This window comes from Cydia strobilella, chromosome 13 (genome assembly GCF_947568885.1).
Source record: "Cydia strobilella chromosome 13, ilCydStro3.1, whole genome shotgun sequence".
NCBI lineage: Eukaryota > Metazoa > Arthropoda > Insecta > Lepidoptera > Tortricidae > Cydia > Cydia strobilella.
In genome coordinates, this window is record NC_086053.1 from 11,546,324 (window position 1) to 11,561,519 (window position 15,196).

The window sequence follows — 15,196 nt, forward strand, 5'->3', positions numbered from 1 at the left end:
CATTCAGCAAAATTCAAATATTACGTTGGTTATACCGAGTCCGGAAATGTACGGAACTCGTCTTCGCCGTCAGGCCGTCACCTGTCTGACGCCTGGTCATATTTTAGCAACAGACTTCAATTTCCTGTGGAAATGTGAAATAATCTCCCAAGAAAACCTTACGAGCCATGAAAGTATATGGTCTATTAAAAGGAATATTTATGAATAAAACGAAGGGCCTCACGTAAAATATTATGTTTATCATCATTATATCGTGCAAAAGACTACCACAGGACACGGGCCGTCTTAAAATACTGTCAAATTAATCGGTCCCTTGCCTTTACCCCCTGCTTTTCATTATCTAGACTAGTCCTATTTTAGAAAGCTACGACTACATAAAACTGGCAATAAAAATGCGATTTACACGCGTTTTACCAATGCTGAGAACTCTGTTTAAAATGCAATTTGTAGCTTTACAAAAAAGGGCCCAGGTGGATATTTCAAGATTTGAACATAATGTACTTAAAAATACATAATTTTATTATTGAATTTTTGATTGCATATGTTTTTTTACATATTCTTATGTCTTATTTTCTTTTCAGGATTGCCACGGACTAACGTTCGAAGACAGAGCTGTGGCCGACGAGGTGCAGAACGTCGAGCTGATCTCCGGCTACCAGAATGACACGCACACCACTGTCGAGTTCAGAAGGATGCTGGACACGTGTGACATACAGGACTTTGTTATTGGCGTAAGTAATATTTTGTATCTCATTAAAAATCAAGTCATCTTGCAAAGCAGGCTTAACGCGGACGATTTCCTTTCCCGAAAATAAGTAAATATCATAACCTAATAAGTACTAAGAAAAAATGTAAAGCGATGTGCCGTCGGAATGTTTCCAAATTGCGAAATTTCCACATTAAAAAATTTCGGCATCATCTCATATTTTTGTATGGGGATCTAAATTTTTCCTTGCAAAATGAAAGTTTCCTTAATTTCCTATGAAATTTTACTGAAATTTTCAAGAACCTTTCCAACTTTTTTGAAAGTTTCCGCAAATTGCAAACCTGTAACCAGATATTAAAAGTACAAGATAACCAGGGCAGTGGTAGACCATAAAGGAGGTAGCGGGACAATGTGGACGCATTTCATAGCGACGAGTCGTGAAATAGAGGGAACGTTAGGTATTTGCTTAATATGTGTGTGACGAAACTACGACTCGGTTCAGTTCGGTTCGGTTCGGTTCGGTCGGTCGGTTGCAACTCGGAGATCGGACTGGTGAACTGCGATCAACACTGTTCTCAACGACTTCGAAAGTGCACTCCTCGAAGATCTTGACGCTAAACGCCAGCTTCGAAAATCTCGGACCAAGCCCTCCTACACATACACTTACGACTCAAATGGCGAGTTTTACTGCATGTCTTGTGGCCGGAAGCTTAAAACAAAACTCGGTTTCTCAAGTCACGTTTGAGCCCATGCACGTCAGAATTTACTGAATACCTGATACTTATTTGTCCGGGTGTGGCCGTCGACGGATACGTCTGGGAGGACATCATCATCATCAGGTTACGAAAAAAGCTAGAAGTTGCAAGGATTATTGTGATGCACGTGTCTTGTCGAACAATTTTATATCATTTTGTCTATAAATAACAAGTGTTCAGCAAACCAAATTAAAGGAAGAGCAGAGTCATTAGCCCACCCCCTCTGTATACTTACATAGTAAATCATGCTCTGAATGCAAATCAAGCTTTCATCGTTATCTCCGAAGATTCACTTTGTCGGAGATGCTTAGGTAATTGCTTTATCAATCAGGCCTGGCAGTTAAACTTGAGACATTTTGGTTAGGCGAAATATTTATTTTTGGATTTCGGATTTTATGTATTACTAGCCCGCGACTTCATCTGCGTGGAATGATGATGATGATTGATAAAACACAAATAATATTTTATTGTTTCTTATAAATCAATTTGGTTATAACACTCAATCTTTCATACTCTAAAAAAAAAAAAATTATAAAAAGTATCATATGTCCTTTCCCGGGTCTCAAACTGTCTCCATACGTTGGAAAATCATTCAAACTACAAATCTCTACAAAATTGTAGCTGTAAATAAATCGTAAAATGCAAAGGGTAATGGGTAAAGGGTAAGGGTAAGGGTAATTAAGGGTATAGGGCCAGGTTTTATTTGTATAACCCTGATAAAAGCCACCGACTATAAGAAATATCTAATATTAATAAGTTTTTATCATAAGTCATATTGTCGTCACCTCTTCAGTCACACAATAATTAATTGCGACAGTTATGATATCCAGGTTTTTTGTTGTCATTACGTTACAGAACTGTTGAAACATCGAACCCATGTGTTCTTAATAATTAATTATTAAAAGTTAAAGCCCTGCTAATTGAACAATCCGAAGATACTGCAATGGGCACAGAAAGAGATACCCTTAAGGCCCAGTAGGTTCGTGTTCTTCTCTGTCTCATTCAGCGAAAGCGTGAGCGAGCTGTACGAGTATGTCCGTGCTCGGGACCGCGGATATCATGTTTTTGAATTTAATTTTTTATGTGTTTTAACTAAAAAAAGTAATCGCTGAGTTCCCTCAAGCATAATATTGCACAATTTTAGAATATTTTCATATTTTTAGTTATTGTGCAAAATTTATTATAATTTTTTAAAGTGCATTCACCTTCGTGATTTTTTCTATCGAGCAAAAAAGTCAAAATCTTTTGGAACCCCCCAGAACAGGGGTCGACAAACTTTACAGAAGAGCCAATCGCAGAAGTAATCCATCAGTTTGAAAAATTTCAATGAGCCTCAATTGTTTTTTCAACGATCCGATTCAACGAATCGTCAAAGATTGATAGAAAAGTGTCAGAAAACCTTGTTTTACCTTTATTTAATTTCAACAGGACGACACATTGCAAGTACTCTGGGCGCTCGGCCCCGACGGCTCCGACGGAGAGCTGCCGAAACACGTGAAAAGTGGCTCCAGGCCCCTCAGACTACTGCTGCCCGTGTCCAAGCCGGAGACCATACCTTTGAGGCATTGGGATGTGCGGATAAATAATGTAAGTTGTCTTGATTTAAAACCGACTTTTTTATGGTTTGAAAGACGATTATAAACCCTACTTTGTTACACATTAATTATATTAGCTATACTATTAACCCGAGATCCTTAATAATACTAGGCATTATTTACTTCGAAAAAATGTATTGTTTTAGGGTTCCGTGTTTTTTAATATCATTTGGTTTTTAGCGCACTAACTGAGAGGACGCTCGAGCGAGGCAACCAGCTCAGCTATTTTAATGTTTACCACTTTTTAATAATATTCTTAAATTTTCTTTCCAGCTCACAATACCCCACGACATGGCAACTCTATTCTGGTGCAAGATATTTAAAGCACCTGATCTACCCATGAAGCACCACATCGTAGGCTACCAGCCTCTGATCGACAGTCGACCAATCAGAGACGGCGTCCCTATGCTAGAGAAAAATAGCCTCTCTCCTGTTCATCATATGGTCCTATACGAATGTGCCGAGGATCCTGATCAACATTTGTGGAAGGAATGGGCAAATCAGGATGGGTTCTATGGGCCAAGTAGGCCTAGTGAATGGGCGGCTTGTGTTACGCCGGTTGCTGCTTGGGCTATTGGATCTAAAGGTAAGTCATTTTGAAATATTCAGATTTTTGTAACAATAGTTATGTAAATTTTATTGTGCATAGGGCCTCCACAACATCCTTCCACGCCTTTCTGTCTTGAGCAACCGTCTACCGTTGTTGTTAGGTATGTGCCCTTAAAAATGCTGCGTTAGAAATTTGAATTGTGTTAATATAAATGCGAAAGTCTGGCTCTGTATGACTGTCTGTTTGAATATCTATTGCAGTCTTGAGAAACCTGTTACTTTCACTTGTATCCAATTATCCATATTCCTCGATTAAGGAAAAAAACTGTCAATAATTTTGTCATTCATAGCACACTAATTTAGTTGACGTTATACTGAAGAACGAATAGAAGTGGAATATGTTAATGCATTGCATGTAGTATGCAATGCGATATAAATTCGAGGTTTTGCATAACGTTTTCAAAATATTCAATTGTTTGTGGCTTTTAGTATAAAATAACGATTGACAAACCACAAAGCCATTGCATCCAGTGCGGTTTCCGGCATCACCAATCAGGTATTCCAATATTCAAACCTAAAACAGCTTAAATTCCATGAAACTCTACTATACGTAAGACCTTTTGGTTGGAAATATGAATTGTGGCCGGAACAACGGACAGGGCTTCTATGATGTATTATTGGATGAGAGTTTGTTAATTGGTCGATATTTTATTTAAAAATAAAAATTATATTTCTAGTGCTTCGTACAAATGTTTGTTCATGGAGCATTTAATGGGATCACTCTGATTTTGCAAATCGGTGAAATGCGTTTTTCTCGGAGACCGTTTGACGTAGATAAGATGCTTACCTAAAATTTGGAACAGTTACAGCAACCACTAACACTGTGAATAAGTCAAAACTGTTTATTTTATTTAATGTTTAGATGTTTATTTAATGTAGAAACGCCAGCATTTGAAATATGCAATGAAATGCGCACATAATACTCGTATATATGTACAAAGAAAAAGGTTACTAAGGCCTACAGTGTGGACACTGCACTATACTGCCGCGAATGCTGAAAATTTCGGTCCCTCTTTAGTAGGAAATCCATTTTATTTTATACATTTCTATGTATCTAATATTTCTGGTTGTACTCGATTGATACCATTATTTACGTTAAAAATCCTGCGGTCGAAGGATGAAGAGTTCGAGAAATTAATATTGATCACCACCCGCATCTACCTTGCAAATCTAACTGTACATAATCTTTAACAAATTATCATTCAAGTCTTCAGTTCTCACCTCAAACCTCATTTGATTTGCAACCTTCTTGCTCTGATTTAACATGTATTTTAGTGGTAATTGAATGTTAATTCCATCAGGCGAATTCCTTCCGGAAAACGTTGGCATCCCGCTGGGCAAGAACACGGGCGTGTCGTTCTACATGCTGGAGGTTCATTACGACAATCAGGCGCTTCATGAAGGTGGGTTCATTTATTATTAGGGTTACAATACAATACTACTAATACTTACTATACAATTATTTAGAAAGAAGTTAAAGAAGATATAAAAACTATACTACTTCAAATAAGTTTTTTGGCAAAAAAATCAATATTTTACAAGCAAATTCTTTTAACAGGCAGTTAGAGTTAGGCCAAGCTAAGTTGGCAGTGATTCTGATAGTCCCGACTGTGCAAGTGTTATTTAAACGTTACAATTTCATACGAGTTTATTACGAGAGATGTAAGCGCATACGCGAGCAGGCGACCGTAGCGGTGCGCGGCAACTACTACAGCTAGGTGCTAAACACCAAAATTGGTGTGGGCCGCATATACTTGTAGCGACGCGAAGAAATCGCGGAGTGCTCCATTCCTGGTATTAGTGAAGTTTTAGCTCAACCAAATAATAGGAAGTGGGTCTAATTTAGCTTGCAAGATTTGACCCATACATACATGGATACATACAAACAATGCAAGTTAAATAAAAGCTTGTAAAATAGCGCGAGCTTTGCATGGCAACTTTGACAGAACTAGTTTTTGTGACTCTGTTTATTTAAAACTACATTATCTATTTTCCATTTCAGTGCTAGACAACTCCGGCATAAGGATCCACTACACACCGGCACTGCGAGCGCACGACGCGGCCCTTTTAGGGGCCGGAGTGGGAGTGTCCGCGCTCCACGTTATTCCGCCTAAACAAAAGCAGTACAGGACCGTCGGCATTTGTAGCCCTGAGTGTACGAATAGTGTAAGTTGCAATTTGTTATTAATGTTATTATAGTCACACTGGTAGAAAACTCCGGCATTAGGATCCACCACACACCGGCCCTGCGAGCACACGACGCGGCCCTTTTAGGGGCCGGAGTAGGAGTGTCCGCGCTCCACGTTATTCCGCCTAGACAAAAGCAGTACAGGACCGTCGGCATTTGTAGCCCCGAGTGTACGAATAGTGTAAGTTGCCATTTGTTATTAGTGTTATTACTTATTATAGTGATAAAAGGAAGAGATGGAACTTAACCACTTAGTACTCTCTCACTAATGTGTTTCAGTTGCGCTAGAGTGAACGACCATATAAATCGTAAAATTTAAATCTTGATATTGTATAATTTATATTTAGAAAATACATTAACTTTTAGCCAGTCCTCTAAGATCTCAAAACATTTAAAATTTTTGATGTAGACTGTTTTTGTTTCCATAACAATTTTTTTGTGTTTTTACTCATAACTTAATCTTGGATGCGTGTTAATCACTAATTCACTACATATTATAAAACAAAGTCCTCCGTCGCGTCTGTCTTGTCTGTATGTTCGCGATAAACTCAAAAACTCATCAATAGAGTGATTCTTAAGGAAGGTTTAGGTGTATAATAAATTGCTAACATTTCCTAATAATCATTTTCCCTTATTTCAGACCATGCCCGAAGAAGGCATTAACATCGTATCCGTCCTTCTCCATGCACATGGTACTGCGACAAAGATTTCATTGAAGCACGTCAGAGGAAATAACGAACTACCGAGAATATCAGAGGTTCGTGTTCGTATTTTACTATATTTGAGTTATCATAAAAATAAAAAACTAAAGTACGACTCCCACCGAACGGCCAAAGTCGGATACCATTGCACATTTGTACGGATGCAAGCTGGTCGGCTCCTCGCGGACGCGGACGGCTCCGGCCGGGCGGCATCGCCTCTGCCATACAAAGTATTAAGTTTTTGTCATAATGTATAGGCACATTGAAAATGCGCTCCAACGCGGCCCGACTTGAGCCGATCGGTGGGAATCGTACAATTGGACTAGCGGCTAGTCACTAGCCGAAATTAGGCCAGGATTACACTTGTAAGTTTTACTTACGTAAGTAGGGACACAGCTATACTACAGAATGAGATATGAATATCTTTATCTCATTCTAGCAAATAGCTTTGTCCCTACTTACGTAAGTAAAACTTACAAGTGTAATCCTGGCCTTAGTAGCCGATTTTGTGCAACAAAACATCCACACGTTGCGCCATCTATTATTATAATTACGAACTTTTGCCGCGCTATCTAGCGCATTAAACTCTAAACGCGATGTAACTTGCAAACAATGCTAAGGAAACAAACAACTTGCCTCGGATTTGCTTCACTAGATGGCAGTGAAATTAAATAGGGGATATTTTTTGATACGAGGAAAACATAACACTGCCCAGACTGTTCGTTCTTATCATGCCGTGACATGTGTAATAATTAGGTACTTATAATAATACCGAAAACTATGACAATTGAGAAATAAGTTAGTTACATTATGTATTCTTTCGTCAAGTTTTAGAAACTAGTAGTGACCTCTGTCGCGCGAAATGATAACGTTTTAATCTCGTCGTCAACAAAACAGCCCTCTACAGTAGCTACATTTTAGTAGTACGTAGCGCTTTTCCTAGATGGCGCTTTTATGAACGATTTTATTTACAGGAAAACTCCTACGATGTCCGCTATCAACAATCCCGCATCGTGCCGGGAGGCAGAAGGTTTTTTAAAGGTGACACTTTGATCACAGAGTGCACTTACGACAGTTCGAGCCGCGATAAACCTATTTTGGGAGGTTATTCCGCATCACAGGTAAAATAATTTTCGTAAACTTTAACATATCGAGGTTCTTAACCCTTAAATATATAGTGTAGGATGCAGCCTACACAACAAAACGTCTAATTTTATACATAATTAGATAAAATCTATTTGTTCCTATGTATTATTACAATAGTAAAACTAATCCGTTTTCCGATTTTTTACCTAAATTTACGCAGTATTTTAATTTATAAAAATTACATTAGTTTTAAGACGAAATGTCAGAAAACTTGAAAAAAAAACAGGATTTGGTGATTTTTAGTATGTGCTTTGAACGTTTTTTCGGGGTTTGTAATTATTTTATATTTAAAAACTTTATCATGGGTATATCACAAATAGTGTACCTTTCTGATGGTAGTAAAATTATATAGTGAATTTACTGAAAAATATATATTTACATAAATATGATTTAGCCTATGCAACTTCTAACACTGATTTCGTAGTAAAAATCGAGGTTATATTTTTTTACCATTTTTCCCATAATCAGCAAACAATTACGCAACACATAATTTATATTCATTTCGGGCAAAATAAAATAAATAAAAATGAAAAAATCATGCAATTAAGGGTTAAGGACTTGAAACAAGGCACAATTTCGTCTGTCTGGTGTGTGTTTACACTATATCTGTAATGTATTTTGATGGACCCGGGTCCCTTAATACGTGGAAAAGGAAAGAAAAACATTATATACTTAAAGTATTTGATTTGTTTTCCAAGGATTCACTGATAGATTATTCTTAGGAAAGCCTGTACACGTGTAGACGTAACCTAGCTATTTGTAAAGAAAATATTGCTATGTAAATTCTGATACCGAGTTCAAATGTTATTACAGTGTGTATGTACTTACCGGTCTTATAGGTATTTCAGGTTGACTGGTAGAGAATGTTTTTGGCATTAAGTCCACCTTTTCTTCTGTGCAATAAAGATTAAAAAAATAAATAGGGTCTCGCATGTTTTGGTACATTCTTGTTGAATCACTTCACTATTTTAGTCACACTGAACATTTTACATTTTACAAACTAAACTGCAATAAACGCACTAAATATACATGATTGACGAACTGCTTGGAAAAGAGAAAACTGTATTGGTTACTCATAAAATTAAATAATTCATGTTGTTTAACTAGAATGACTGCACGAACTGACATTATAAATACTTCTTTAATGTCACTTGTGTGCATAAAGAAAAGTCAAGTCAGCCAGCCAGTCTTTATTTTTTTATTAATCAAAAGGAGTTTATTCTTCAGTTAATGGAAAGGAAGCTAGTCTGTGCGGAAAGAGAGGTCGTGGAATGTAGAGGGAGCTCAATACATTCCACAACTCTTCTCTTGCCGCACAGACTCTACCAAGTTAGTGTTTCCCTTAGTAATCTATTACTTGTATTTCTAAAACACATCCATCTTTCTCGCGTTGTCCCGGCATTTTTGCCACGGCTCATGGGAGCCTGGGGTCCGCTGGCAACTAATCCCAAGGATTGGCGTAGGATTGGTTTTTACGAAAGCGACTGCCATCAGACCTTCCAACCCTTATTCCAGGCCTTATTGGAATTAGTCCGGTTCCCTTACGATGTTTTCCCTCACCGAAAAGCGACTGGTAATATCAAATGATATGTCGTACATTAGTTACGAATACCGAAACCGAGGAAAAGGTGGATGGACTGTGTGAAAGATGATATGAAAGTAACGCAAGTGGATGATGAGATGACGGGTGACAGAGAGGTATGGAAGAAAAAGACATGCTGCGCCGACCCCAAGTGAATGGGACAACGGCAAGCGAAGGATGATGATGTCGTACATTAGTTCCGAAAAACTCATTGGTACGAGCCGGGGTTTGAACCCGCGACCTCCAGATTGCAAGTCGCACGCTCTTACCGCTAGTCCACCAGCTTTTTAACACATCCATTATTTCTAAAACATTTCGATTTGTCACTAGACTTATATTGACCAGGATATAGACCATGATTACCTTTTGTATTATTTATATAAGTCTAGTGAAACTAACCGTGAATCATTCAAAACTCTAATTTCGATTTGTTTCATCGTTATGTGTTTGCACTGTTTCAAGTAGGTAATGAGCAAAGAAAGGCACACTTTGCAATGACAATCTCTCATTTTTTATTATTATTATGTTTTAATTTGTATTTTTATTGCCTACAGGAAATGTGCCTATCATTCGTGCTATACTACCCTCGCACGGAACTAGCAGGATGTTACTCTATGACGCCAGTCAAAGAGTTTTTCGAAACTTTTGGCGTCAGAGAGTTCTACACCCTTAGCATGACCGACGTTGAAAACATCTTCCTATCCTCAGGGTAAGTTGGACTTTATTTATAGCTGGTTAAAGTAAAACATGGAAAAATCTTTTTGCCGAATTATCTTTATTCTATGCCCCTATTAAAATCAGATTTTCGTGAAAGCCAAAGTTATCGATATCGCATAACGCTCCGAGTTTGAACGCATTATTTTATGAAGTCTACTAAAAAAATAAGGCTTATGCTCCATACGTAAGGTTTAAATCTGCATGTTGTTATAATCCTGAATTGTGAAAACCTTGTTTTGAACGAACGAACGACCTAACTAAGCGGGAAAGTTTGCCCAACTAGGGAACAAATCAAATTATTTTTATGAATTATTTTGATTTGTTTTTTAAGTAGTCACACTACTACCTATATATATACTGGTCACTTTTTCTTTAGTGTTTTCGGTTCAACATATCTATTTCGGGAAAGTTTGGTTTTTAGGGTCATGTCCCTTCATGTTAAGTTTGTGTCAATTTTCAATATTGGCTATATACGTTGTAGCTCGTTTATAGTGCTTCCCAACAACAAGTCGTTAGATTCGAAGCCCGGTTCGTTTTAATTGTAATATACCACTGACAAACGCTACCACAAAAATAAGAAATCACATTTGAAACACCAGTTGCTAAAAAGTATTAGTGTTTGCGTCAATATCCGACTAGTCAAAATATCAATATCAACGATCAGCCAAAAATTATGACCCGTTTTAATATATTTATTTTCTGTCCGAGTTTACGGAGGTTTTGTTATATCAGAATAGGTTATTAAAGCGGTCACTCTTGGGCACTCTTAGGAGGCAACCGCCCTAAGATAAGGAGAAGATATGAGAAATATTTTCAAAATGAAAATTTATTCGCAGCAATTTGGAGAACTTACCACCAAAGATGGAGTTTGACATAAGACAACACGCATCAGAATCTGAAGCTATGCAGGGCGATGACCAAGGAGTAGGACTTATGAGTGAGTATAATTTATTATTTAGCTCCTTTAACCTAGGTGTTTGCGATATTGCGTATGATGCTGGTGCTAGGTTCGAATCCCGGTAGGACATTTAGGTATTTGTGTGATCATAAATAAATAAATATTATAGGACATTCTTACAAAGATCGACTAAGTCAAACGGTAAGCCCTAGGAGGCTTGTGTTAAGGGTACTCAGACAACGATATATACATATAATACATACGATATCGGCCTGTCAGTTAGAACAAAAATTTGACAGTTCCGAACAACTGACAAGCCGATATCGTCTGGCGGACTGATAGTCAGTGGCCCCTTTAAATACATAAAAGACACAAAATACATAGAAGACACCTCAGGAACAAATATCTGTGCTCCTCACACAAATAAATGCCCTTACCGGGATTCAAACCCAGGACCATCGGCTTCGCAGGCATGGTCACTAACCACTAGGCCAGACCGGTCGTCAAAACACAGATATTTATGTCCTTGATTATCCTCCTAATACCCACCATAGAAAGTTTTTCAATTTTTAATTTGAACCTTGTGATATGAGTAAATTAGAACGAATTTCGTTTGTTTTACAACGCAGTGAAACAAAAGAAATGCTACTTTATTTGTTTCATGAAAGGTTCAAATTAGATTGCAATGAATATGTACATTTTAATGTACATTTAGACTCACGAGGCTATAGATATAATTAACAATAAAGTATCCGTGTTTATCACACAAATATGCCATGTAATTTTGATGTAAATTTCAATTTCCCACATTATGAATATACGAAGGACACTTACATACCTATAAGTATTCCAGAAAGCTCCTCATTTGTTTTGGTGATATTGTTGATATTGTATAAGTGACATATTTGTTCTTACTGTCGTAACCCAACAAATCAACAAATTTCAACCTAATCACCCGTCACATACGGCTAAAATTCCCCAATCACCTTTCCAGAGGAGCTGATAATCCGCGAGCCCGCCGAGTTCCAAAACAAGACGTTTCTAGCTCATCTCAACCAGATGCCGTGGTCCGAGTCGGTGCTGACCGAGCAGATTGAGAAGACATTATACAAGGGCATGCATATGACGTTCTGCAAGAAGAGGGATGATAATTGGGGAGCGGTATGTATTTACAAGATTTTATTTCAATAAGGGCTACCGTTTTTGTGCTCACCAGTTGACGCCACTGTAGATGTAGATCCAGAAAACCGATTCTCAAAATTCTTCTATTTTTTTGATTTATTTATTGGAAACAATGTAAGTTTACAGTTTAAAACCAATCCACTTACATGCTAGGAATACAGATATTAATAGGGGAACATACAAACTAACAAAAACTAACCTTAACATAAATACTTATAAAAACATGCGCATAAAAATGCTATGATATATAATTCTATGCTTATTTTTATAAAATCAATACGTTCTAATACAAGGGTATTTTAACGTCTAAATGTGCCACTTTTTCAACCTGTTTGATTTTGCATATATTTTAGTTGGCACTTTTTAAAACTACTAACATTTATTGAGCTATATCTATTGTTTACCATGATTAATCAAAGATCGAATTTAAACTATCGTGAGACATATTAACTTAACTAACTTAGCGGTTAAAAACACGTGAGTGAAACCGCTAAGTTAGTTAAGTTAATATGAATAAGGAGTAAAAATTCCCGATAAAAAAGGTTGAAACCCCCAAAACTTCTATGCATTTGACATTTTGAAAGACCTCCATCTACACTAGCGCCCCTAGCGGCGAAATTAAACGCGGTAGCCCTCATTAATAAGTGCGAAACTAGCTCAACGGGTGCTTTCAAAAGAATATCATCAGAAAGAGACGATTCCACCGGAATAGTCTATACATAGACGGAGCTTCTTTTGAATGCTAGGCCAATGTGTACTGATAAATAATGTACAGTGGTAAGATAATGGTAGTAAGTAGATACTTTTGACGCGTAGTCTGAACCGCTACTTTTGATGCTCAGATATCAACAGAGGTATTAAATATCAAATAAATTCTATCTGAAGTTAACCATGGAATGTTTCAGGATAACATTCATACTGCTGAACATTTTAGCCCAAGGATATAGCTTACATTCAAACTGGACGTTCGTAACGTGATATGCCCTTGAGTGTTTGAAAGCAAATTTTATAAATTCAGACCTTGCCAGACATCTAAACAATAAATATTTTTTAAACTAAAAAATTAAAGCTTACTAACTACTTATCCTACTTAAGTTTTTTCCCGTTGGTCCTTTGCTGTTTAGAATTTATGGAATTAACTTGTTTAAAAAGTTTCATAAGTACTTGTTTTATCAACTATTTTGATAAGCTTAACTCGAAATTATCTACTTATCGGTACGGAGTCAGATTACCCCCTCAACGGAGTAAGCCCGAGTGTTACAAACGCTATTACTTAGGTCTCTGTTTACAGAAATAATATCTCACATGCCGCTGTAGTGCTGTAGGCCTGAAGGCTGTTATTCTTAGACGAACAAGAGTTCTAGTTGTTTCAAATCAACATGTGTGAAATATAATTTGTTAATCTATGTAAGTTTTTTAACTAAAAAGGATAAAAAAGGGTTCAAAAAAGATTAACGACAATTATTTAGGTTCTATTTCACGAATATTGTTAGTGTGACATATATTTTTGATATTTTAGCTGCGATATATATTTTAGCTGTTACATAATCAGGCATTATTCTTAGAGTTTAACATTTCCTCTACTATTATTAATTCTTTGAACAACTCAGTTTATTTTTAATTTAAAGTAAAACAGAATGGCTTTAAAATGCAGGTCTTTTTTTTTTTTTTTTGAATTCAGTTTCGACGCCATTTGTATTCTTTTTTGTTTCAAATCAATCGAACCGAGCAGATAAAATATAAGTCCTCGTATGCCGAAACGCGGATCCACGTACGAGGAAACTATTTGAAAAAAAAAAAAACCGGCACACGAGGATAATACTCCCACCTATCACAAGAAATTCAATCCTATCTGAAGCAGTTACATTTTTTCCTAAAATCTTCCTATTTTACAAAATTGTATGTACAAGATCGTGGTGTTTCCACAAAAAAGTATAGTAATATTTAAGTAATTAGCATGTTTTTTTTTTCAGCCAATACAAATCCAAAACTACCCTGACTACGTGGAACTGGTCAGCAACGAGGCGGCAGAGAAGTCATGTAACTACAAAAGTGTGCTACCACAGAACTCCGTAACTAAATCCGCCAATGGCATAAGCAGTTCCTTCATATCCGCCATTTTGGCTGTATGCGCGGTCATAGTCGCGCGGTAATTATAAATTACTGTATTTTTTAATACACCGAGGCCAATGATTGTTGTTTTTCTTTTTGAATTGTTTATAATTATCTACTACAAAAAATCTGGAAAAGACTTAAGACTATATTTATCACTTCTATATAGTTAGGACAGATATCCGTAACAATTTAGGAGACGTCAATAATACTTTGCTAAGTTTTTGACTACGATTAGTACAGTCACGGTAAGTGCTGAGCTATTTAGGGTATACTTTACATTGGACATTTCATACCGTTAGCATTGACAACCAAATTAGCTTGAACCTTAGATGGGTCAACAATGGGTCTGTGACCGTACTGATCCAAGTTGGTACATATTAAATCTGTTAGATTTTTTATCAAGAAGTTGAGTCATATCAGTCTTAATTGTATGATAAATTACCAATCTGTAAGATTTGGATGATTTAGTTATACTCATACGTACTATTATGTTAGTATTTATTTAATTTACGAGCAGACTTGTTTTCTAATAGAATGGTGTCAGTTTGTATGAAACATTTTTCGTTTTTCGACAAACGTGTGTTAAATTATTAAGAATAAATCCTATATGGGATTTCTTTCGCATGTGTTTAATGGAGTGAATGTATGTTTGTGATTTTTGTACTTATGAGTTTTTGCTCATGGACACGTCGGCATGCGATTCAGTCTTATGGCTCCTCTACACGATGGGCCATCATACTGTGTGTAGAGAGGGTAGTGGTGTCTGATCGCTTATGGCGCTGCAGGATGACGAAGGGATGACTGCGGTGTCAGTTTTTCCTCCGCACATCAAAGGTTGTGGGCCAGCGATGGCGCGTACGCACCTATAACGCGTGGCCTATTTCATAGTGCGTGCTCTCAACCATCGCATGGCCATCTCGCTGGTCCAGCGCTGGGCCATCAGAGGAGCAATTACGTACATTTACGTAAATAGTTGTTTTAAGGCGAGTAACGATACCAAAT

At 37.0% G+C, this 15,196-nt stretch overlaps 1 protein-coding gene across 1 annotated transcript in view; it reads left to right on the forward strand.

Annotated features, from left to right (window-relative positions):
* LOC134746785 (MOXD1 homolog 1-like) overlaps positions 1-14,239 on the forward strand; it is a 75,637-nt gene extending 61,398 nt beyond the window's left edge. The window contains exons 3-13 of the mRNA XM_063681328.1: positions 582-731; positions 2,890-3,048; positions 3,330-3,642; positions 4,967-5,068; positions 5,668-5,831; positions 6,494-6,610; positions 7,529-7,675; positions 9,837-9,991; positions 10,836-10,936; positions 11,892-12,058; positions 14,053-14,239. Of these exons, the coding sequence (XP_063537398.1) occupies positions 582-731; positions 2,890-3,048; positions 3,330-3,642; positions 4,967-5,068; positions 5,668-5,831; positions 6,494-6,610; positions 7,529-7,675; positions 9,837-9,991; positions 10,836-10,936; positions 11,892-12,058; positions 14,053-14,232 (1,755 nt within the window). The 3' untranslated portion in view covers positions 14,233-14,239. The remainder of the gene's footprint in view (positions 1-581; positions 732-2,889; positions 3,049-3,329; positions 3,643-4,966; positions 5,069-5,667; positions 5,832-6,493; positions 6,611-7,528; positions 7,676-9,836; positions 9,992-10,835; positions 10,937-11,891; positions 12,059-14,052) is intronic.
* The last annotated feature ends 957 nt before the right edge of the window (positions 14,240-15,196 follow it).